This window comes from Zonotrichia albicollis, chromosome 2 (genome assembly GCF_047830755.1).
Source record: "Zonotrichia albicollis isolate bZonAlb1 chromosome 2, bZonAlb1.hap1, whole genome shotgun sequence".
NCBI classification, from domain to species: domain Eukaryota; kingdom Metazoa; phylum Chordata; class Aves; order Passeriformes; family Passerellidae; genus Zonotrichia; species Zonotrichia albicollis.
Genome location: NC_133820.1, coordinates 91,537,685 through 91,562,413, shown reverse-complemented (window position 1 = coordinate 91,562,413; position 24,729 = coordinate 91,537,685). Strand labels below are relative to the sequence as shown.

The 24,729-nt window shown below is 36.4% G+C and overlaps 1 protein-coding gene across 2 annotated transcripts in view; it reads right to left on the bottom strand.

Moving 5' to 3' along the window:
- ITGBL1 (integrin subunit beta like 1) overlaps window positions 1-24,729 on the bottom strand; it is a 127,128-nt gene that overhangs the window by 66,166 nt on the left and 36,233 nt on the right. The window contains exons 3-5 of one of the 2 annotated variants that reach the window (XM_005487264.4): window positions 6,124-6,270; window positions 4,277-4,399; window positions 2,405-2,545 (exon numbers count right to left, since the gene is read on the bottom strand). In XM_005487264.4, the coding sequence (XP_005487321.2) occupies window positions 2,405-2,545; window positions 4,277-4,399; window positions 6,124-6,270 (411 nt within the window). The remainder of the gene's footprint in view (window positions 1-2,404; window positions 2,546-4,276; window positions 4,400-6,123; window positions 6,271-24,729) is intronic. The other variant, XM_074535676.1, reaches the window with a different exon arrangement.

Here is a 24,729-nt window from a genome sequence, read left to right as displayed (position 1 = left end):
CTGTTGAGCCTTGCTAGGAGTCAACAAGAAATGTAGCTCACAGAACAGTTGTACATCTTTGACATCAACAGTAATTTGCCCTGTCAGTAATGACAATAAAAATCAATTCTGTTTAAATGACTTGGGCTTGGGCACAAGGGATAATTAATGGTTGTTAAAGCATAAACATTTAAACTACAAGAGAATCCAAATTAACACAGCTGAAAATGTCTAGGAAGTCATTCTTTACTAAGAAGAACAGCAGCACAGATCTACATGAAAGGATATTCCTCCACCTTCCCAAGTCAATATTCAGGGCCACACCCTGTTGCTTACAATAAGAAGAAATGTGAATAACAGAAAAAAAATTTGCATATTTTACTAATATGCAGAGAATATGAACCCTACTCACTTAGGAAAATCTGAGCAAAAACCCCCAATCAACAACAACTTTCCTTATTCAGAAATCCAAATATGCTTTAGGGCAACACACTCACTGCATTTTTTGAGATGCTAACAGGCTCATAAAAGCAGCCTGACCTTACTGAATGCATGCAGTTCATTTCTTGCAGAGTGGTTTCACCTTCTGCTACTCTGCCAACACATTTGTCATCGTATTTAGGTTATTCTAAACAATATAATGTGTTTGAGGACAACAGGACAGGATGACTAAACAGTACACTTACATATGAGCACATTCTCTAATAAAAGGAGAAGGTTTACACAACCCAACATACACGACTTGAGCAGAAAGAGCTACAGCCCTATATAATGCTAAGAACCCTGAGATAGCCCTCAAGAAACTTGTGCCTAATTTTTTATACTTTCACAATTTAGTGGCATTACTAAAGAAGAGAAAAACCATCCAACCAACCAAACCAGGAAACGCCTCTGGAGAGTGATTAATCCTCCCAGAAACAACTTCAAATTAATTTAGATCAGCTGTCCTGGATGTCAGAATGCAGAACATAATCTCATCAAAGTTTAAAAATCTAAATTTTCACTTGTGGTCTAAACTGTTTGGCTAGTAGTGCAGGGGAAAAGATAAGAACATCTTAGCACTGAAGAAGGGTGGGTAGCAAGATTAGCCTCAATATTTGATTTTTAGAAGGCTCAAGACTGGCAAGATGAACTGTACTTATATCACAAGATGTATAAACACAGAAAACTGGGTAAGTAGGACTAAATGGAGCAGAAATACTTTGCTGGAAAGCAACTTCACATTGTCAGAAGCCCACAAAACTCTTATGAAGATAAAATCACAACTAAATGAGAGGCCAAAGGCATGAAAGTATCACACAAATGTACCTTTGCATTGGAGGTTGCAGCTACTCAGAGCATCAGCTATGCTATTCACATAATTTCTCCTATTGCAATGCCAGTTTAGAGAAATAATCACACATTAAAATTTCAAATTTGATTAAAAGCTTGCTTTGACGAGAAATTCTTTGCCAAGAAATTACTTTCTCAGTGCAAAGAAAACCTGATATGATGACACTTTGATACCTATTATTTCCAGAACTACACAAAAATTTTATGCTGAAGTCTCAAGACTAAATGAACCTACATGATCTCTGTATTTCAGCCAAACTTTCAATTTGAGCCTAATTACAAGAAGAGAGGTTTCTAAATGCTCTCAGGATGATTGCATGTTCACAATACAGCAGGTTTTGCCAGCAGAGATGCTTTTAAGAGAAGTATCTATGTGACTCTTGCTTATGTACTACTATAATTATTCTGGTTTATTGCCAAAAGAACATGCTATTTTTTTAACTCCTCGGTCACAGCAGCCAGTGAAAAGCAACCTTATTTTGTGTTTGTTTTTTTCCCAAAATGGCAAAATTAGACAGAAGTACAAAGTAAAATTCAAATTCCAAAACTGTGTGCAGATAAAACCTTATGTAGTTAGAAAAACTGTATGAAGTCCATACATTCCACAGTATTGTTACTGAATGCTTCACAGGTGTTTTTTTGATTGTAGTGGAAATTAAATGCTTTGTGTTTTCATTTTCCCCATTTCATTGTGAGTCAAGTCTTCTTTAAGAGTGAATTGACATACAGTTCTGTGACCTTACAGCACCAATCTGCTTAAAGTCAAAAATCTGGTAATATTTATTTTGCAAGGCAGGTCTCTTACCAAAACAAATATGTACTAAATAACACATTATCCTGCTCAGTCTTATTACAAAAATAAAGAATGAGAACAACTTGAGTTTACTTAATCAAGAAGTAGATGTGAATATGTGTAAGTTTATACCTAAACACAGGTAACTACCAAGTTGGAAGTGTATATCCAGAGCTGAAATAGGTGAGAAAAGTAGAAACTCTCAGCAAGCACAATCTATGTCCTACTGTACAGAATGCATTGAGTGAAATAAAAGCCAACTACAAAAACATCTCTAGAAGGTCCATGCAAATGACACACCTCTGTTGCTGCAGATTTTGCCATCTGGAGATGTGCATCTCTTCTTGATCTCCCAGGGGGTGATGTCACACTGGAATTCACATTTATCTCCATGCCAACCAGCCTCACAGTAACAGTTTCCACAGTAACACTTTCCATGGCCTTAAACCAAAACAAATTTTGTACAGTGAGAAAGAGGCAAGTTTTTAAAAGGCATTAACAATTTCACTGTTTTGATATTTTCTTTTAAAAACTTTTACCACTAGATTCAGAATAGAAATATTTTATAGTCCATGTATGAATACATAAAATCAGACAAAAGATATCTAAACTGCACTTTTCCCCTCTATTTTAGAGCTGGTTTTCCTTTAACCATAGATTAAATCTAATCAATAAACACTAATTGATGACATAATTCTTATACTTTTAATTTTTTTTTTTTTTTTACACTTTATGGACAAATTTTGAAGACTGTAATCATTAAAATTTAAGTACAGCTTTACACATCAAGGTAGGACACATACTTGGCATGTCTAATAACACATTATATGTTCTTGACTCCTCAACTAGTTGCAGTAAAGACATCTTGATTTACTACACACCAACATGTTGTATATAGTTTCCCTTCTTCTTCCCCTCTGTCAAGAAGATTTTTGAACATGGCTAAACCAGTTCATTAAGGAAAATTATTTTCAAAATTAATCTTTCAGATGTTCATCTAACAATACATACATATCCCAAAAAAGATGACTGCATCATTCAAGTCTGGGTGAAACCAGCTCCAGAATATTTTCATCTGCTAAGGTGTGCACATGTGCCATGGGCTTCACAGCATAAAGTTTTTAAATTAAGTAGTTGCAATTCTTACTAAACTAAGAGCTCCCGAATCTGGACTTCAGAGGACCATTCTGCATACTCTCATTTAAAATCCCTACTTAATCCCAGGATTTAAAAAAATAAAAGTTCTTTTTGCCTTCAAAGGCCCTTAAACAAATAGAATTTATTTTTCTGTCTGTGTAAGGAAAAGACAGAGAAAGATTTGACACAAGTACTCTCTCTCTTCAGACACACACACACACACACAGGATGCACTACCACCAGATATGAATAGTCTAGGAGCAGACTGGAACACTCTTGTGGGCATATGGACACAATCTGCAAATGTGTAGCTTGAACAATGTTTGCAGCGCCTTCCAGCTCAAAGACAAGCCTCCTTCTCAACACAGGCAACAGTATTTATAATGCCATAAATGGTGTGTATTGCACAATACTTGATTGCAGGTTCCTGCCTTATAATGACATGAAAGAACAGTTTGAATTTTGGTTGCTTTTCTGTCTATCAGCAGAGTTAATTTCATCTTATTTTTTTGCCTTTCCTATCATAGATGAAATTCATTATTCATTCATTTCTCTTCTTATCTTCCTGATTCTGAGTTATCATCCTACATTTATTCCTGATATTTTTAATTTTTGCTTCCTTGACAAAATTCCTAATAATCTATGTTCTGGTTTGTTTTTTGGTTTTTTTTTTTTCATATGTTCTCCATTCTGCTCTCTCTTATCTGTTTCACAAAGCATTCACATTCTTCATATATATTCTATTGAAGACAGACACACTAAGCTATGAATTACCTTAGTGATTTATCATGTACAATTCTCTTTGCAGTTCTTCCAAAAAGAGGAGAATGTCACAGGATTTATTCATTCCTTAACCTTATGGTTAGCTCATTTTTACATCTGAAATTTGCACTTAGAATTTGCAGTGTGAAGTCTTGCAAATAGAGGTACTTTTATTTTAAGCCATACATTCAGTAAAGATATTTTGTAGAACCATGCAATTAAATAATAGCCTGTATTCATCTTCACTTTTCTTGTGCTCATTAAGATACATACCTGTACAAATCTCTCCTGTTTCATCATCAATGCATTCTCTGTCATCACATTCACAAAATTTGCCATATACCAGTCCATTTTCTTCTGAGTTAGCACACTGGCACCTGCCACACTGACATGTGCCTGTAAACATTTAAGAGACATTACCCAATGACTGCAGATTATAGAAACTATGAGTTTCATTAGTGTGTCAGAGATGCTACATATTTTATTTCTGAGAAGGCTGAAATCTAAAGATCATCCACACAAAGACAGACATAGAAACTATCCATATCAACAAAAAGCCTAATCTTAGCTGTGTTTCTAAGCCTAATCTTAGCTGTGATAGAGCATTCAAGTGCCATTGAAGTGTAAAGCTGTTTTTTTCACAGTATAAACCACACAAAATAAAACAAAACCAAGAAACCAAACAAGCAAAAAAAAAAAAAAAAACACCAAAAAACTTTCTGACATAATGAAAAGCCAGAGCACTCAGGCAATCCAGCAAAGGATGGAAATGGATTTGCAAACAGATCTCTCTTGTATCACGCCTCATCGTGTCACAAATTTGCTCCCAGACTTCAATGACAATGTTAGTAGCAGATCAAAAAGCAGTCCCACCAATACAAAATACAGCCCATCAAGGTTAGCCAAACTCCCTAGTCAGTCTCATTTAATTCCTGTCCTATTTAATACCATCAAAAGCAAAACCATTTATTCTTCTCATGATGCCACAAACAATTCCCCCTTAGCTACTCAGAGTGGCTGTTATGTTCATTTTCCTGTGAAGACTGGGGCCACTTCTAACCAAGGAAAGAAAGAGGCTCTTTTTTAAGAGATTTGACTAAGTACAGTGAGATATACTTATTTAAACTTAAGTCAGTTTCTCATTTAGCTATCTCTCATGGCTCTCTCGATAGCAAGTTTCACAAATCTGTTATTAGACATTAAGTGTATAATTTACTCAGTGTGCTGCATGCTAATAGTTTAACATAAAACTGTTTTCTTACCGTGTTCTACCTTCTAACAAGTCCCACAAATCCTTGGGATTTTTTGCTCATGTCAGCAACTAACTTGTGAGAAATTTACTTGTATGAAAATGTGTGGATTCCAACAGAAATTAAAGACCAGCAATGGTGAGCAAAAGTGGCATTCTTAAAACATTTTTCCACTTGGAGGTCAATGTAATGGAAAAACCAGAAGGCAATTTCTGGTCTCAAAACTTAATTGATAGAAAATGCCCTTTAAAATGGTACCATTCTTCAGTAAAGTCTTCTAAAATGCCATTTGGTTTTCCTCTGAATTTTTTTTTCAAGGAAAAGAACTTTTTAAGTTAGGATGTTTATAAAACTAAACAATTAGAGTATAGATTGTTACCAAATCAGACTAGTGAAGATGGAAATGCTCCTTTAAATGTATCAACACATTTTCTACAACTGATTTTAATAATCACAGGTACAATTCAAAAGTGTCTCAAAAAATTGCACAGCTTATTAATGTCCAGGAAAAATGTTTGCAAATGCCATTTCTGGATTCTGTAAACACAAACACTTGATAGAAGTTACATCACTTCCAGTGTTAATGCCATTGCAACAACATTCTGATGAGGAAAATAAATTGTGCAGTTGCAGTTGCGTCAACTCACAACAGCTGTGGATAAATCAGAGTACTATAGTAGGTGTTCCTCATCAGTGTACATTACATGCACAGAAATAAGCCTATGGGAAAATTAAACATTTTAGTAAACCCGCAGTTACTCTGAGTTTCTTGAAACATACTATACAAAAGTACTAGTTAGAAATCACAGTGATTCTCAAGATAACGCTGGGAGAGCACTAATTATTAAAAAGCAACAAAAGACTTCTTACCTGCACCAGAACAGATGATATCTTGAGAATTCTTGCACATTTCATTGCTTTTCTTCCTTGTAAGATTGCAAGTAGTTGGATACTGACAAGCTTCACCGTACCATCCTTCATCACATTTGCACTTCCCACAGTCACACTTTCCATGGCCTAGCAAAGGAAGGAAAGAGTGTGTCAAGACCCTTCTTTCCTCATTCAGAAAGTGGTATTTCCTTATCCAGCTTTTAAAATAGATTCCATCAATTACATCTTTAAATGAACATGACTAACATATTAACTTAACAGAGCTCATATGCAATTAAAAATAGCAGGGAGACAGCCAGCACATGGCTCTACCAAGGGCAAGGCCTGACCAACTTGTGCCATTCTATGATGGAGTGACTACATCAGTGGACAAGGGAAGAGCCACAGATATCATTTATCTGAACTTCCGTAGAGCATTAGACAGAGTTGCCCACAACATCCTTCTCTAAACTGGAGAGAGATAGATTTGGTGGGTGAGGTGTTAGGTGCACAGGACTTGGTTGGGGGTCACACTGAGAGGCCTGGAGGACACCACAGACAGGGGGAGTCCCTCAGGGGTCTGTACTGTGACCAGTGTTATTGATTATCTTCCTAATGACACAGACAAAGGGATCAAATGCACCCTCAGCAAATTTGGAGATGTCACCAAGCTGAGTGGGGCAGCTGACACCCCTGAAGAATGTGATGCCATCTAGAGGGACATGGACAGGCTCAAGAAGAAGGTCCCTTGGAATCTCATGTGGATTAACAAGATCAAGTGCAAGGTGCTGCACCTGGGCTGGGGCAACTCCCAGTATCAACACAGGCTGGGGGATGAACAGACCAGGAGCAGCCCTGCCCAGAAGGACTTGGGGGCACTGGTGGATGAGAGGTTGGACAATTTTCACTATTTATGTTGCATACAAAGTATCATTTTTTACACTAACTCCAGGAGCAAACTTTCAGTACTTCATTCTGTAACATTCCTATACAATTTTAGGTAGTAAATGTGAAAACAATTGCATCTCTTTCAAAACAGAATTAAATTTTAAAATACATATCTTTTAAATATCTATCCAATTTATATAATATTCCCATCCTATCAATGCATCTTAAAACCAGAATCTAATTGCAGTCTATTTTAAATACATCTATTCCCCTGGTTAGAGTCAGCTGCCTGAAAAATACAAGCCCAGTCTGCTGCCAGTAAGAAGGAGTTTAAATAATTATTATAAATGACAATTTTAATTAGAAAAAAATTATTTTGTTGCTCAAGAAAACTTTGCTTGTCTTCCAACATGGTTCTAAGACAAGATACAGTTCAATAGCTGCAAAAAACATAAATCAAAACCATAAGAGAACATGTTAATTAATGATTTAAAACATGAGTTGCCATCTTAAAAATTGCTGAATAACTCTCCATTGGTAAAGTAAAAGGAAAAAAAGGACATAAAATACAGAATAAAACCTACTCCAGTGACTATTCTGCTTCACTGACAGACAACAGCATAAAGCCAATCCAGAAAGTGGTGGTAAATCCTAGGGTAGCTTACAAAAATGTAAAGGAAAAACATATCCATTTTCCTTCCTTTGAAGGATTGCTTGTCACTATGACTTTGCATTCTCTATGTTAGGCACTATTGTGATTTAACAGTTTGATGTCTGCTGGTGAAGAAAAGATATTCTAATAAAAGTAGGACTCATTTTCCCATTCCCATGTCTAAATGACAGAGTAAGGCAGAAACCACTCTGTATCAATTATTACCAATGGTCCAGCAGCACTAACCTCTCTCAGTAAGAGATGCCCTAATCTAACGCATGATGCATGAAGGAAATGAATAATTTCATTTAAAATGCAACACAGTTTGTTCAAAGAAAATGAATAAAATATTCTGATGAAAGAGGTTATGCAGAGGAGTTATTTAACAAGAAAACACCAAAAATCCAAAATTAATAAAATTTTGAGACGTAATGGAAGATCATTTGCATGCAACTGAAAGAAACTGTCAGGAATCTAACTAGCATGAATTTGTAAGATTGCACACATGATTTTCACCTTTACCATCCCTTAAAATATACTAATTTTGCCATTTGGATTTTTTTTAATTGTAAAGCAATGACAATATTCTGCACAAAAATCGGGTTGAAAGGACTATATTGAAGCGTAGAAGGCTATAACTTCCTGCCATAACTTGTATATCTCGCTGCATTTTCCCTGCCACATGGATAATGCAATTGATCTGCAAGTCAGTTTGACATACGAATCCCCTTCTTGCTTATTTCCCACACCCACATGTACCAATATTACTGCCTTCCTCAAGACAAAAATGATGATGTGATGAAGTATAAACCAAGTATGCAATAAATTGTAAGAAAATTATAAAAAGCACAGAAGTTAACTACTGGGTAAGATAAAAAAACCTTTTCTTTAAGAGAGGTTTTTGTAGGATCCCATTTGTTGTGTATAAATTTCTGCATTATTTAGAAAACATATAATTTTATGAAATAGTAAATAAGGAGTAGCTATCCCTATGAAAGCTGTGAGGTGAGATTGCAATTTCCCAAAAAATAAATTTAGTAGACCCAGTTATTTGAGGATGTGACAAAGAACATGAGAAAAGTGAAGTATAAGACCTCACTAAATAGACAAAGTGCTGGTCAAGAAAGCTGTATCTCAAAGTGATGACACATTCATTCCATTTTTTAAAAAAATAACTGCAGCACAAATAAATGCTAAACAAAAATCAGAACTCCACTAAAAATCATCACCAACAACACATCAACAACAAAAGAAAAATACAAAGGAAGACTCAAGAAAATGCAATAATTCCTTTAAGAAAAAGACTGTCTGAAGTCTGTGAAAAACTTGCAGTTTCAAACATTGAGAGAAACATTTTATAACAAAGAGCTCCATTTCTAACTAGATGAGCAGTCACCTCAGAGGATATCTGGAATATGCAGAAAGCTTTTAGGGTGTAATATAAAATTAATATGTGAGGAAAACTGTCAGATGTCAGAAAATATATGAAGAAAGTGAGAACAGAAAATGTTAGGCAAGGTCAGATCTTGCAAAATTCCAAGTACTAAAATGCACTTTCATCATCCAAATAAAAAGAAAACAGGAAAAAAGAGTAGCTTCGCCAAGCAGAAAAAAACAGTTAAGATTAAAGACAATTTACAGGCAGTCCAAAACAAAACTAATACGGGGATGTTGACTACCAGTAGCAAACGCAGTGTTGCTAATGACATGCTTTCTGGCAATGAAAATTACTCATCCAAGATGAGAAGAAAACAAAGACATAAAACTATTTTTAAGGAAGTGTCTGCATCAAGAGGGCAATACTCCATAACCTCCATTTGAGAGTACTTAAAATACTTGTACATGAAAGGGCAGTTCAGCAACAAAGACTATTAATGAATCTATCAGGCTGGCAATCAAGGATCTGAAAAATAAAACCTAGCTTTAATTTCTTTTAAGTAAAAGGAGTGCACGTGATCCAGACAACTTTAAAAAAAATGCCTGTTACCTCCTGAGCTATACCAGGATTTGAAAGAAACTATGAAGCATTGCAAAGCTACAGTCACTGAAGTAATGAAAATGGAATATAATTAATAACAGCTTTACCCCAAAATAGACTATCATTATACCAAAATAACCTGGCATATCTTTTTTGAGATAATGAATATCCTAAGAAAAGGAGCATAAGAAATCCATGTGATAGGATCATATGTGTTGGACACAATGCCTCCCATGAAAGGAAAAAATATTCTGGAAAAAATGCTCTAGAAATGCCAAAGAATCACAGCACAGTTTAAAGGAAGGAAACAATATTAGCACAAAAAGGCATATTACTGGAATAGAAGATGTCTAGCTAAGTTTCAAATGATGCTTTTGGAACTCTGTGTGTTTTACTGAAAAAGAAATTCAGATAATACAAACAACATTTGGCAATAATAAGCCTGTAAACCCTCACTAAAGAGGTGAAGAGGTAAGATCATACAAAAATAACTGGACTGACAACCTGAAGGACCGAAATAATAAAACCTGAAGGACCGAAATAGTAAAAGTGGATTGAAACTGGAAATAGAGGCACAGAATTACAGACTAGGGGCAAGGAAGTGATGCCACAGTCTAATGCGACCCAGCTGGAAACAGCAAGAAGAATGTGACTGCATGTTGACATCAGCTCTGGAAACATGGTGTGACTAAGCCTCCAGTTGACAAGTGTCTGAGATGTACCCATTGGGGATATATCACTAGGGACAGGAAGTGGTAACAAATCTGCATTTGAAATTATTCACATAATGCATAGGATGTGGTCCTGAGCCCAGTTTATCCTTGAAAACTGCCATTAGGTCTCTAAACATTGGAAGACTAAGTCAAGTTATCCAGGGAAAACATCTGCAGAATTTTTGTCACTTGCAAAGTCACAATTGGTTGGGAATTAAAATATCTGAGCAGAAAGATGGTAATTAAAACCATAAACATTTGGCTCTGATCACATACTTTTCTGCTTAGACCCTTGACCTCAACCTAAATGCCTTCTAAAATATTTTTCTACTATATACACAAGCATGCCTACAGGTCCAAGAGCAAAGACACAGAGGTAAAATCTCTGATAAAAAGATCTGAATGCACATCTGTATAGCACATATTCAGGGCATCGATTTGGAAGCCTGCTTTTGCTGAGCTCTGTGTGCAATCCATCATGAGAGACAGGCACTTCTGCAGAATGACTCAGGCCCTGTGTGGGCTGAACAGACCTCAGAGGTTGTCTGTCTTTTTTCACTAAACTGCTGGGAAGCTGGGACTTGGGAGTTTGACGCATCATTAAATAGCTTTGCATGAAAATACAGATTATTCCTTTATGTTCTTTTGCTTTACTTATCTATACAATATTCAATGTCAGGGTTTAAATATTCTGACACATTTTGAATATAAAAAGGAGCATGATGTCAGCTTAGTTACAGGTTGAACTGCTTTGCTTTATGAAAACAATTGTATTAAATAATAATTGGATGGACCAGAAACTAAGTTTGAGCATTGCTTTGGTTTTTATGGGCCAGCAGAAATTGCATCATTCAGCAGTGCTACTGGGTTTTGTGTGCATCTTTCTGGAAAAGATTCTCTCCATGTTTGTACCTGTTTTCTTTAATATTTTTTATTACATTACATTCACTGTGACTGAAATTTGCTACATCCTTGTGCTTAAACTTTGCATAGGCAATGAAATCAGTCAAAACAAACTACTTGGTTTGTCACCTCCCATGCTCTTCCTAAGAGCATGTGTGAATGTATGCATGTTTATCTGCCATGACTATCTTTTCTACAGAGCAGTGGTGGGGCGCAAAAATGTAGACTCCTTAACAGAAAGAAAAAATAAGAAAAGACTGGTCTTCAAGACCTTAAATTGAAAAAAAAGGTGACTAGGTTTAACACCCATATCTTTAATTTTCTGGATAACCTCTGCCACACAAAAACATCACCAGAAGTCCAAGTGATGAGCTTAAAAACTCTTCTTTATAAAGAAAATATTGATAATTGATTTTGTCATAGAATTTTTGGTAAGGATAAACATCTTGGTACTTCAGAGCTTTCAGATGTTTTGTGCGAGCAGAGGTAGGTAGTTTAAAAACAAACAGCCCAATGAAGCAACATGCTACCTTTGAAATTACAGTCACTATTTTTCTCAGCACGACTAATAGAGTCCTCTCTGTCTAGAATGAACTGTGAAACTATTGTCATGAGATTATTAAACTGCTAAAGCTTTTAAATAAATTCTTGCCTCATTTAGTAAACACAACTGGAAATACTGCCTTTGGAATAATACCTATTTATGTGGTTGTGCCATATTAGTTATAGCAAAGTAATCCTCACATCAAACGATGTGTCATACTTGAGTGCAAAGATCCAGGCTGTTTGGCCAGACACTAAAATATACTCAGATGTCCTTGCTGCCACATGTTTTTGATAGCAAAAGCCCAATTATTCTATGTAAGAACACAATTGAGGGCAGTTCTCATCTTAAAATTGTAATGGAATCAATTTTATACAGGCAGGTGAGATACTTATGCTAAGATAAGGATTTCTCTCTCAAGCATGAAGTTAGTCATCAGAAGAAAATCAGCAGCTGGAATGATAAATGAATTGGGCACATTACTATGTATTTTTGGCAACCCCTGAATGATTTCTGAAGTGTTTTTTAAATCTGAAAAACCTAATTCATTAAATGGGTGAAGAAATAGGAAGAATTTTTTGTTCTGGATTCCAAATTCTGATTGAGTTATTAGACAGGAAGGAAGGATAATTCCATTGTAAGAGAAAATGTTAGAAAAAAATTAAAACTTTTTTTTCACTTTCAGCCTAGACCAGCACAATGAGGATGTTTTTAATATTTCTTTCCAAATGGATACCTTTCTTTCCAGTAGTAAGTGAAATAGATTGTGCTACTTTGCACCAATGAAAAGCTAGTTAAAACAATTCAGATTACACCAAGATAGTATTTGCAAAATGGACTACTCTTATCTAACTGCATTTGAGATTCTCAAAAACTGTGACTTGAACTCAGATGAAGCATTTTTCTGAATCTCCTTTTTTAAATATTGTTAGAGTTGCAGTTTTAAGGGGGAAAAAATAATAATAAGTTTGTATCATTACTTTTTTCTCCATCTCAGTATATTTAATTAATCTCGTTTTAGGGTTGGGGTCCTGGTTGTCTATGTTGCATTGCCTCCAACAAAAGCCAGGTCTTCTTGACACTGGAGTTTTCACAAGAATACTGCCTCCTCCTTCACATCACAACCACTTGTTATTCTCCTTGTGCTGATAGGATGAGGTTAAACTATGGATTGACCAAGAGGACTAGAATTTAGAAACAATGCTCAAAAACTCCAGGAGGAAATTTCAAGGGAAAAGCAGCCTGATGATAACAGAACATCTCAAGCTTAACTGTAGCTCCTTTATCAACAAGCCACAGTCCTGATAAGTATTTCCTCAGAGATTTTAAAAGCAACACAGGAGGAGAGACCTTTAAGGATGAAAAGAAATTTAACCTTATCTCCCTCTCAAAAGGCTATTAAAAATGAAAGGAAAACTTACTACATTGGAACTTAGATGCTCTCACATTAAACCAATTTATCCACGTTTATTTAAGGTGTCCAGACCTCAGAGTAGCCCAGAGTAAGAGAGAAAACCACTGAGCTATGGGGAGCCTGAGAGACTGAGTGACACAGAAGAGCACACAAGGTCTGTAGCACAGTTTGCCTCTCAATGCTCTGCAGTGATTGGATTCCACACACACATTTAAGTTTATCTGAAATGGACTTTTGGAGTTAAAATGAAAACTGATGACAAACCATCTCAATCTAGTTATTACTGTAAGCATCTTGATAATGAAAGCTTCATAAATGTTGTTAAATCCTAACTCCAACAGAGGTATGGATTAAACCAAAACAAATAACTGTAGGAACTTCTATAGAAAAGCAAAAAAAATTCCACTTGCACTTGCGCCATGTGTTGGAGGGATCACTTAGGACAGTGTTTTAGTAAACAAATATCAAATAGTGTTCTAAAATGAAAAAAATCAATCAGAACCTGCATTAAAATAGAGAAATTACCAGAGATAAGTGTGAGGGCATGACTGTTGATGGTATTTAATTTTCAGGTTATTAATCAACTAGACACAGTGTCTATTTCTAGTATACACACTCTAAAGTATTTACAGCAATAAAATCTTTGTTCCATGTTGACTTGTGTCAGTGTGAATTCAGGAGTTTATAAATCTTCTAATCATCTCAGAATACAAATTGTGCAAATAAGCTATTCTAAAAGTACTATTGCTAAATTTGGAGAGAAAAAGTATTACCATTTGCAGAACAGTATTTTAAGAAAACACTTAAAATTTAAATCAACGTCATACAGGACAAGTATTAGATAAAGACATAATAAGAATCTCTGGATCAGACAAAAAAATACCTTAAAATCAGTATCTTTAAAAACTAAAATAGATTAGAAAATTAAACTGAAATTTTAAAAAAAATTAAAAATAAAATTTTAAAAATTGCTCCATCTGGAAAGTCTGAATACTCTCCACTACTTAGACTATAGTTATCTTTCTTTGCCCAAAGAGGTCATCATGAATGATTTTATTTAGTCTTGGAATTTAAAACTATATTTACTGACAATTGCAATTCCACTGACAAGATTAGAAACTAAATTAAAGGAATGCTTACAAAAGATTTTTATTGCATAATGTCCTGGGGTGACGTTATGATGCTTGTATATCCCCATTCATCTGTTCTGTGCCTTTAAGACCGGCACTGAAGAGTGGAAGTTTTGTTTGGGTTTCTCTTATCAGGACACAGAGACAAGCAGTACACAGACCTGGTTTTTTTTTTTTTCCAGCTTTGGGCTTGCTGCTTTTGCTTGCTCTCTTTTTCTGCTCTTGCTTCTGCTCTGCTTTCTGCCTCTGCTTACTAGCTAGTTCTAGCTAAACAGTCCACATTGCTTCCTGGACTGTTTCTCCTCTCCTGTTCCTGTGACCATCTCGAACCTGCTCCGGACTGGGACCCGGGAACCCCAAGGGTTCGGCTGCAGCGGCTGGCCCAGCGCCGGAGGGACTGAGAACAGAGCAACCACCCCCGAAAGAGACTTTCTGATTTTGCCATCTTTCTCAGAGCGGTGTCATCGGGTATTGTTCATTTTGTGTGCTGGGGGGTGCGGGGTCAGTCAAATAAACAGGTTCTTTCCACCTCTCTCCGAGGAATTTTTTCCCGAACCGGTTGGGGGGAGGGGCCGTGTGGGTTTCGCTTTCTGGAGGGGCCCTCCTTTGCAGATTCTTTAACAAATTTGCCCTAAACCAGTACACATATACTGGTCATAGTACTTTTTTATTTTTATATATGCTACTCTAATCCTATATTTCAGAATTTCAGAGCAACCGTTTCCGAAAGAGGTGAGGAAGAATTTTCACTCTTTTACGTGGTCTACTACTTCATGTAAATGTTTGAATTTTTCCCCTCTCAACCGTCTGTCTCAGCATGAAACAGATAAAGGTGAGATTGTCTCCTGCACTCTTAAAACCTCTCAGCACATAACTCTTTGTGTCAGGTTATACAATTGTGTAGCCCTTTCTATGTTTCCATCCTACTTCTGTTTAAATGCCTAATGAGGTACTAGAAACTAACGTTTTCAGCAAGTAAATGCCAAAAAAAGCATAATGTCTAATAATTCTTTTAAGAATTCCTTTTGATATCAAAGAAATCCAAATGACATTAGAAAAAAAGGTTTTGGAAGTTAATTTCATGAAAAATTCTAAAATAATTTTTTCATCATGGTTTAGAAAAAAAAAATAAAAAGTAAGCAAGAGATAAAAGTTTTCCAAACATTTCTATTCCAATTTCATTGTCTGCAGTTGCAATACATGGCAGGGGTAATGCATACTTTTAGCACTCAGAGTGCTGGACAGTGCTCTGAGACCAAACAGTCTTTCACATAGCTTGAGTCTTTTACTTGAAGTATATAAAAAACCCACAGCTGTATTTGTAAAAAAACCTCTGTGTATTATTACTACACATGTGTAGTTAGTATTAAAAAGTTTGTGCCTATCTGTACATAAACATACCTCAAGAAACAAAGACAACCCACATTCCTCTGCCTGTAGTAAGAATATCCAAAATACAAGAAAGCATAAATTTCACTGCTGATCAGTGACATCTCTTTTTCCCCTCTTGGCTATGGATTCAAATTCCCTGTACAGTGAACTGACTCAATGAAAATCAATTGGATATTTTGAATGATAAAAATGAAGGAAAGCAACACTTAGCTGAACCAGCTCCAGTTTGTTATCCTGGAGGTGGCACAAGTTGATATCATTTTAAATGTGACTCATGCTGTTTAGACAGATGATATAAATATCTCAGGGAGACAGAGATAAATTAGTTTTATCCATCAAAACAGTCTAGACTCAAGGTTTCCATTAATAATTCAATTCTTCTGTGAAAGATTTCCTACTTATTTTTAACCAAACGGTTTCTCATTTTTTTGAAGATCAAAAATAATCAACTTTTAAGTAAGAAGATCTTTAAATAGGCAGAGTAAGTATTTCTTAGCTTTTTTAGAGGACTGCTTTTCCATATATTACTGTCCCAGTGTAGACTTTTGCACAGATACTGCACATGTCAAACAAAATTATACCTGAGAGATGAACAACTCCTTTTCATAAGATAACTTTCAGAGAAGTTACCCCTTGTGGGATGGGGGACAGAACGGGATTGGAAGAAGTGAGAAAACTCGTGGGTTGAGGTAAAGACTGTTTAATAGGCAAAGTAAAAGCTGTGCACACAAACAAGGCAAAACAAGGAATTCATTCACCACTTCCCATTGGCAGGCAGGTGTTCAGCCATCCTCAGGAAAGCTGCTCTGCATCACACATGACGGTGATTTGGGAAGAGAAACGCCATCATTCTGAACATCCCTCCTTCTTTCCCAAGCTACCTATGCTGAGCATGACACCACACAGGATATGCCCATGGTCAGCTGGGGTCAGCTATCCTGATCCAGCTCCTTGTGGGGTGAGAGGCAGAAAAAGCCTTGACTCTGTGCAAGCGCTGCTCAGCAACAGCTGAAACATCCCTGTGCTGTCAACACTGTTTGCAGCACAGATACAAAACACAGCCACATACCAACTACTATAAGGAAAATCATCTGCACAAAAGCAAAAAAGCCAGTACAAGCCCATTTCTCTGTCCAGTCAGTTTGGTGTGCGTTTCAGGTTGACTAACAAACACTGTCCCAGATACCTTCCACTGGCTCCTTCCATGGTCTGGGCTACACATAACATTTTAGGATGTGTAAATCTAAAAGAGATGAACTGAATCTGACTGAAGGACAATTTCTGGCTCCCTGTGAAATTAAAAATATCACCATCTCCCTATGAAAACCCTACAAATGCTGCAGGGTTTTTTATTTTAAAAAAGGGCACATACATTTATTAAAAACTGTGCCTCCAAATGCCTGGGTCATTAGTACTTAAGATACAGCTAAAGATGGTAGGGCTAAAATATACCTTGTTAAATACATACCAAATTTTACCAGTGTATTCAATCACTGAGGGGAAAAAAATAAATCAGAAAGTTATTTAGGAGTAAAGTTATGCTATACACATTGCACATTCCAAATGAATGCAGCTGGTACTGCTGTTTACATCCAGCACATGTTGACACCACAAACTTGCTTCAAGGACCGGCTGAGCTCAATTAGCTGTATAACATTTCATTTGCTGCATATTAAATAAGTGGCCACCTGTGTGGCTTTGCCTTTATCTTCAAGTTCTCATGTGAACATGCTTTTGTTTGACAGTCAAAATGACTCTCAATGGTTACCTCAGAGAATATCCTATAAGAGGCGTGAAGGCCACCACAATGGTGAACCTCAGTGCAGACAGAATTCAGGCAGCCTGACAGGCCTTGATTAGAAGTCCTTCTGATGCTGCACAACTTAAAGAGAGGTAAGGTCTCTTCTGTTCCTTTTTTTCCTTCTTGTGTTATCACCAATTAAAGATAGCAATAAAAGCTATTTTAAACAACACCTTATGGAGTCTGAGAGCCTTTATTACTAGGATTAACAACAAGGTCTAGCATAGGCGAGTTACAATTCCCTTGAGCATTCTCTAATGAAATCCCAGATATTCCACCATTTCTGGGTCTCTGTTGGTCAACAAAGTCCACATTAAACAGGCCAGTTACAGAAATGTTACATGGAACAAGCCAGGTGGGTAAGACAGTGCCCAAGAGTACAAAAGTGAGTCAAGTACTGTTTACAGTATGGCAAACCTAGTGGCAAAAGGGTCAAAATTACAAGCTGGGCACAATTCTGAGCTGCACACAGGAAAACCTACACCTAGTTAAAGCCAATGCACTGAACAAGGCCTGTTTGATGACTGTGTAGCAAACACTGAGTTAGAAGCTAAAAACTTTATGCTTTATCTCCTTTGCACAGTGAGCTGGAGGGCACAGAAGGGGACATGTCCTTGCAAAACAACTACAGGCCTCCTACAATTACTACACTTTAAAGAAATCTAATGGTTTTTAAATGGTGCTTTTACATATGTAGGAAATTAAGGGATTGCACATTCCTCCTATTGCTCAAGATTATAAATATAATTAACCATGTTCCTTAGAATTGTGTCTGGTAGAATATCTGGCCCATTTATCTTCAAACAATGTAGACACACACGACACAGAAAACAAATTGGAAAGAGCAGCTGGTCACAGATTTAAATTGTTAAATACCACCTAGTAATCCCTGAAACTGAGTCACTAACAAGTCTCCAAAACTTGTTAGCATATGGGGAAGACTCATTACAAAATAAGAGGTGTATAAAACCAGAGTATTCAAGCTTGCACTAACATTTAAAAACAAACAGAGCATTGCACATAGTTTCAATAGACCATTAGTAGAGGAAAAAACATGGGTGCTTCAAAATCTCACTTTAGAAAGTTTTGAAAATATCTGACACATATAAGGGTTATACCTCAACATTCCAATGAAGATCATGGATCAAATTTAAATACAATTCTGAGTAAACTTGTGCCTGCATTTATCTCCTGCCAAATGTTAAACAAATGCTCCTCAGTACTTGTTTTGGCTATACTTTTCCCCCACTGTACAGCTAGGTACTAGGTCTTTCTTCCCTTGCTTTTTGAATACTAATAATCTCTCAGCACTAAAACTTCTCCCTATGCTTTTAGAAAAGATAAATATTTGTGAAGTTTTATCCTGTTCAGAGATTGCAGTGTTTTCTTTATCAGTTTCAAGAAGAATTTGAAGTTCAGCAACAAAAAGATGGATCTTGCTTCCTAGAACATGCCTCAGGTTGATAGTTTTTCTACAGTCCAGCCAAACCTGCTGCAGCACCTGTTTTTATCACATTCTTCAAAGTACAGACTTACCAATCTACCAAGCTGTGCACTGGCTCCTCAGTGAAATTAAACAGACTTCACTTTCCACAACATGGTATAGGGTATTTGACAAATTTAATTCCTGAGATAACAGAGGCTAAAATATATTGCAATTTCAGTGTCTTCAAGAAAAGGTCAGGTCTGGATTGGAAGCACCCTCACTCATATTCTTCAATATTCCTCATCCAGTGACTTGAGCCTGTCAGAAGGAAGGCTCACCAAGTGGAATAATAGGGGGACTGGTAAGGAAATCAGGCATTCAAAATATGATTCTTTAGGAATACATTGCACTTTCTTTATAAGTAGGAAGACTGCCAGAGAGAAGGAGGTGGCAGGGATGAAAAAAAGTTTACTTTTTTCCAGATGTGCCACAGAATCACAGAATATTCCGAGTTGGAAGGGACTGACAAGAATCATCCAAGTCCAGCTCCTGGCCCTGCACAGGAGTACCACAAGAGTCATACCCTGTGCCTGACAGCATTGTCCAAATGCTTCTGGAACTCTGTCAGGATGGTGCAGTGACCACTGCCCTGGGAGCCTGTCCCAGTGAAGATATTCTCTGAGTGAAGATATTTTTGGCATATCCCCTCACACATCTTCATACCATCCCCTCAGGTCCTGTCACTTCTCACTACAAGGATCAGCACCTGCCCCTCCTCTCCCCATCATGAGGAAGTTGCAACTGCAGTGAGGTCTTCCCTCAGTCTCCTCTTTTCCAGCCTGAAGAAAACAAATTGCCTCAGCTACTCCTTGTATTGATTTCCCTACAGGCCCTTCTCCGGACACTTTCTAATAGCTTTATATAAATAATTTATTTAAATTAATATGATTATATAATAATAGATAAGATAGATGGATGGATAGATAATTTATTTTGAGACAATTATGAAAGCACTACAGCCAGTGGCTCCAACAAGCAGCTTGCTTTGATTTAGAGTTTATGCCTGGAGAAAAGTCTTTACTAGGATATAACATATTCTTGCTTTTAGACCCTTAGACATTTCCCAGGTAAGATGATCATTTTCAGAAACCTCTTATATTTTGTGAAATATATATTAGAACTGATTTCTTCAGTTGCCTTTTTGAAAACTTTCCGTACAGTTCATGGCACCTCACAGTTCTGCACAGCACAGTCTGAAAAACAACGTAGGCATATTAGTAAGAGAGAGAGGTTACTAACTTAGGTGCCTTGGGTACACCACCATAATTGGATGTGTGAACGTGCTCAGACAACTTCGGAAAAGGCTTTTGCATTGTAGGAGCTATTATATTACTTATTCTTCTCATCAAAAGCAACACAAAAACCTCCTCGCCCAGAGAAACAGTGAGAAAATAGCTGGCAGGTGGGAACAGAGCTCCAACTGTGAGAATATGCACAGATTACCATCCTTTTAAACAAAGAGTAATCCGCACAGTATTATATTTTTCAAAAATACCAGAGACTGCAATTCATGGCAAACTGAAATCAACTCTATTTTTATTTCTTGGTTCAAAATAAATCAGAGAAATCTTCTCAATTAAAAGAACATAATGGACAGGAGGTGAACTGATTGTTTTATTTGCTTTTAAAACATTGTTCCACATTCTTAGTGTAGAAAGATTATTTCTAGGTGTGGGTGGTATAATTGGAGCTTCTAGTCTCTTTATGTTGTTATTCTCCTCACTGCACATTTAAATGTAGTGGTAATAAGTAATGAATTTAGAAAAAAAAACCCAAACAATTGAGTGACATTTCCCATTCCTTACAAAGTTGAAGCTCAAAGTTCTGAAGTCATTTCAGGTGAAATCCTGAATTCTTTTAATTTCAGATATTTATGTAGTCCTCTTACCATATAATCTTAGCATATCACAATCAATTACTAGGTACTTGTGTGGACATTTACATTCACAGAAACTGTGGTGAAAACAATTGCCCAGTTTTTATAGATATGGAATAGAACATAGTGGAGACATGTAAAACAAGTGAGTTCAGCTAATGTCCCCAAGGTATTCAAGGTAAGCCAGTCACTGTCTTTACACTCAGACTACAGAAGTGAGTGGGTTTGTCTCTACTCTTTGCACTGGGCATTTCCTTCTTAGAGAGTAGGCAGCCAGGAAAGAATGAAAGAACATACAGAATGAGAAGGATACAGAAGAGACTGGCCTGATGAAGTCAATGGCAAAATTCACATTGAAACCAGACATGATCAAATCAATCTCTAGTTAAATCACTCTTGCTCATGACAGAGGTGTCCTCTCATCTAATGAAACCACCAGAGGATCTTCAAAAGCTCAATCACAGCAGCAAGAAAGGAAGGCTGTTCCAACAAAGGATGCTAGGTACCTTTTGATAACAAATCTCTTACAAGCACAAAAAAAATTGGGTAGATTCTCTGTCACATTTCAAAAGATAAAATTCCCAAAAACTTTTGTTGCAATAAATGAAAAAAAGAAGAGGGGAAAAAAAACCCCTCTAAAATTACAGATTCTCTAAACAAGAATTTCATTGCTCTTCTGAGTTTGAGGTGAAGAGAATGAACATTTTAAAGGACACAACAGGAAAAAAAAGGAGCAAAACACAAAGTTTCACCAAGCTGTCTTGATAATAGAAGAGCAATTTATTTTTTTATTCCCTAGGAATTCTACACCTTTGAGAAAGTGTAACATTTTGAGGAAGAAGGTGGGAGTAAAAGGCCTAGAAACTAAAAGGAGCAAGCATGGACAGTTCAAAAATCAAGAATAAAAACAAGCTAATTTTCCTTCCAACTGAGACAAGCTAATAGAAACACAACACATACTGAACTCCTAATTTTTCTGTCCATGATGGTTATTCATGCCTCTTCAAGCCTGACATAATCACAGAGCCATTCCGGCTACCCTAAGACCTTGACTAGTCAGTGAATTAAATGGTTTATTAATAGAACTTTTAAAAAGAGACAAAGAATTAACTAGGGAAAAAGCATTACTAAAGTCACAAAACCCAAAAATAATGCAATTAATAACAGTTAAAATAGGACTTCGAAAAACAAGAACAGCTCCAAGTACCTCTGTTCTCCTTTTGGGGAGCACAGCTTTGTTTCCCAGAGCTCCCCCAATGCACAGCCCTGACTAGCTTTCCTACTCTGTGGAAAATCAATTATCACAGAAATTAATAATGTCTGTTTACTATGGATATGTTAGTTGCTTTGAGAAGCAGATCAATTTGAAAGATAGATTAGACAAGGACAACAAATTCATGCCAATACTGAAACTTATGAATATGGATTAAGTTAAGACTGACTATGATGGCTTACACAAAAAAGTGTACACAAATACAAGATCAAAATAAGTACTTTGTAAACAGTACTTGAAATTTTAAAAGCTAAGATGAACATATTTCTTCTTAATAAATTAAGTCAAGGCTTGTTCACAGGAAAAAAAGACAAAGGGTAAAAGTATAGGCTGAAAGGACAATGCAAAATACTGGGGAGGAGAGGAAGGGATAGGAACCAGGTGAAAACATCAATTGCTTTAAACGGCTGTGGCAGTAGGGGTAGGCAGAAGACAGCATTAAATAGAACACATGTAAGGAACCTAGAAGCAAGTGAAGAAGAAATTAGAGTCTGAGGAAATGAAAAAAGAAACCAAGGAGAGAAGAAGAGGCAGCATCAGGTGAGTAGAAAAGACTGTTATATAATGTGGACCACAGATAAAACAATGTGACTGAAGTGAGGATTCAGAAGAAATAAAAGAAGGGAAGGTGAGGAAATATAGACAATCATTAAACATATACTCAAAATAAAGACGTGAAAGAAGAAGGAAGAAAGCAGTGACATGGAAAATGCAAAGGAAAAAAAACAAAAAAATCTTGGCAGAAAGAATCAACCTTGTCAGTCAAAAGGATGAGATTTGATCACATCAAGAACTAATTCAGGCCTTGCAGAAGATATTCCCAAACAGAATGCAATTTCTCTAAAGGAAATGCCTTTATAAGAAGAAGAATTAACAAATCAATAGAAGAACTGTTTAATTTTCTTGCCATTAGTTCAAATTCATGTTCTCTGCAAAGAATGTGTGAATGACAATCACTGAGCAAAGCAGAAGCTCATTCATATTACAGTTGCCAATCAAAGCTACAAAGCTACAATATGAATTCAGCTGGGGTCTTCGGTAGATATCTAGAATATAGAGGAGCACAACAAAAATCCAAGTTGGATCATAATGAAATAAAGTGTTATTTTTTATTTGAATATAATTTATTCAATCTTTCTCCATAACAAGTAAAAAAATACAGATATATATAGTAGTGTGATTTTCTTGGAAAAGGTGCATCTTTATGAATTTATTATGAACACTGCTTGGTTTAATCCCAATTAGACAGCAGGTATTTTTTTAAATCTTGGAAATGCTTTAAGATCAGACAAACAGATATAAATTATCACACGTGTTTCTAATTTCTTCTACATGGCTCACCTGATTGCTTACATAATATTCAAACACACTTTTCTCTCATCTAAAAGGATAGATTATTGCTACTTTGTATAGTGTCAGAAATACTCTGAAGGACGTCTGGCCTGGACCTCTCCAGTCCACCATCACAAATACAATCATTTCTATTCCACTTCAGTGTCCATGGGCTGGAACAGATAGGAAGTGAATGCTGAACCTACTGAAAAGATAGACAAAATTCCTTTCCGACATCCACATCCCTCACAGTGTGTATGGGTACTGATTTTCAAGACCCTAATTTTCTGCATTACAAAGCAATTGTATATTTTGTTAACTCTAACTGAAATCAATGTTCTTGAGAGGTGCTCAGTACATCGCAGAAAAAAGGTCCCCCAGAATGCTGGGATTTTTTTCCCACATGGGGCTGACCGCCCCCACAAACAGCAGGGTTTACACTTCGTGGGCATAAATTATTGGTTAGGAAAAGAAGTTTATATTCATTTTAGAAATACATCACAGGCAAACTGCCTTGGAAGCAATTTAGCATTCCTACTAGTTAAACTGCTGGATTATTTCTAAGTGCTATTTGGTGGGCACATTTTGCCTAGCAACAAGTGCCAGATGTAATTCCATTTCCTGTACACACAATAGAGGTCCATAAATTGCTTCAGGTTTAAGCATTCTGGCATTATAGCTACTGTTCAGAATTCATTTAGTCACAAAATATCTTGCATACAAATACTTTATATAATCTCTTTACACAGATGAACACACCTAAAGATAAACACATGAAGGATTTTTGGTTTGTGGGTTTTTTTTTCTCCAAATGCTTTTGGCTTTTCCTAGGAAAAATAAGGTCATGTAGTTGTAGGACAAGGGACAACAGCTATAAATTAAAGAGAATAGATTTAGATTAGAAATTCAGAAAAAAATCTTTACAGTGATGGCTCTGGAACAGGTTGCTCACATGTGGATCCCAGTTGCTCCATCCTGGGAAGTGTCCAAGGCCAAGCTGGATGAAGCTTTGAGTGAACAGATCTAGTGGAAGACATCCTTGCCCATGGCAGGGGGGCTGGAACTAGATGATCTTTAACATCCCTTCCAATCCAGGCCATTCTATGCTTTTCTGATATTAGCAAAAATACTTTGAATAACACGTACTTAGAATGAGAAGCCAATGTAATAACATACCTAGATTCCAAAAAGACTGCAACAAACATAAAACTATTAAAAAAATTA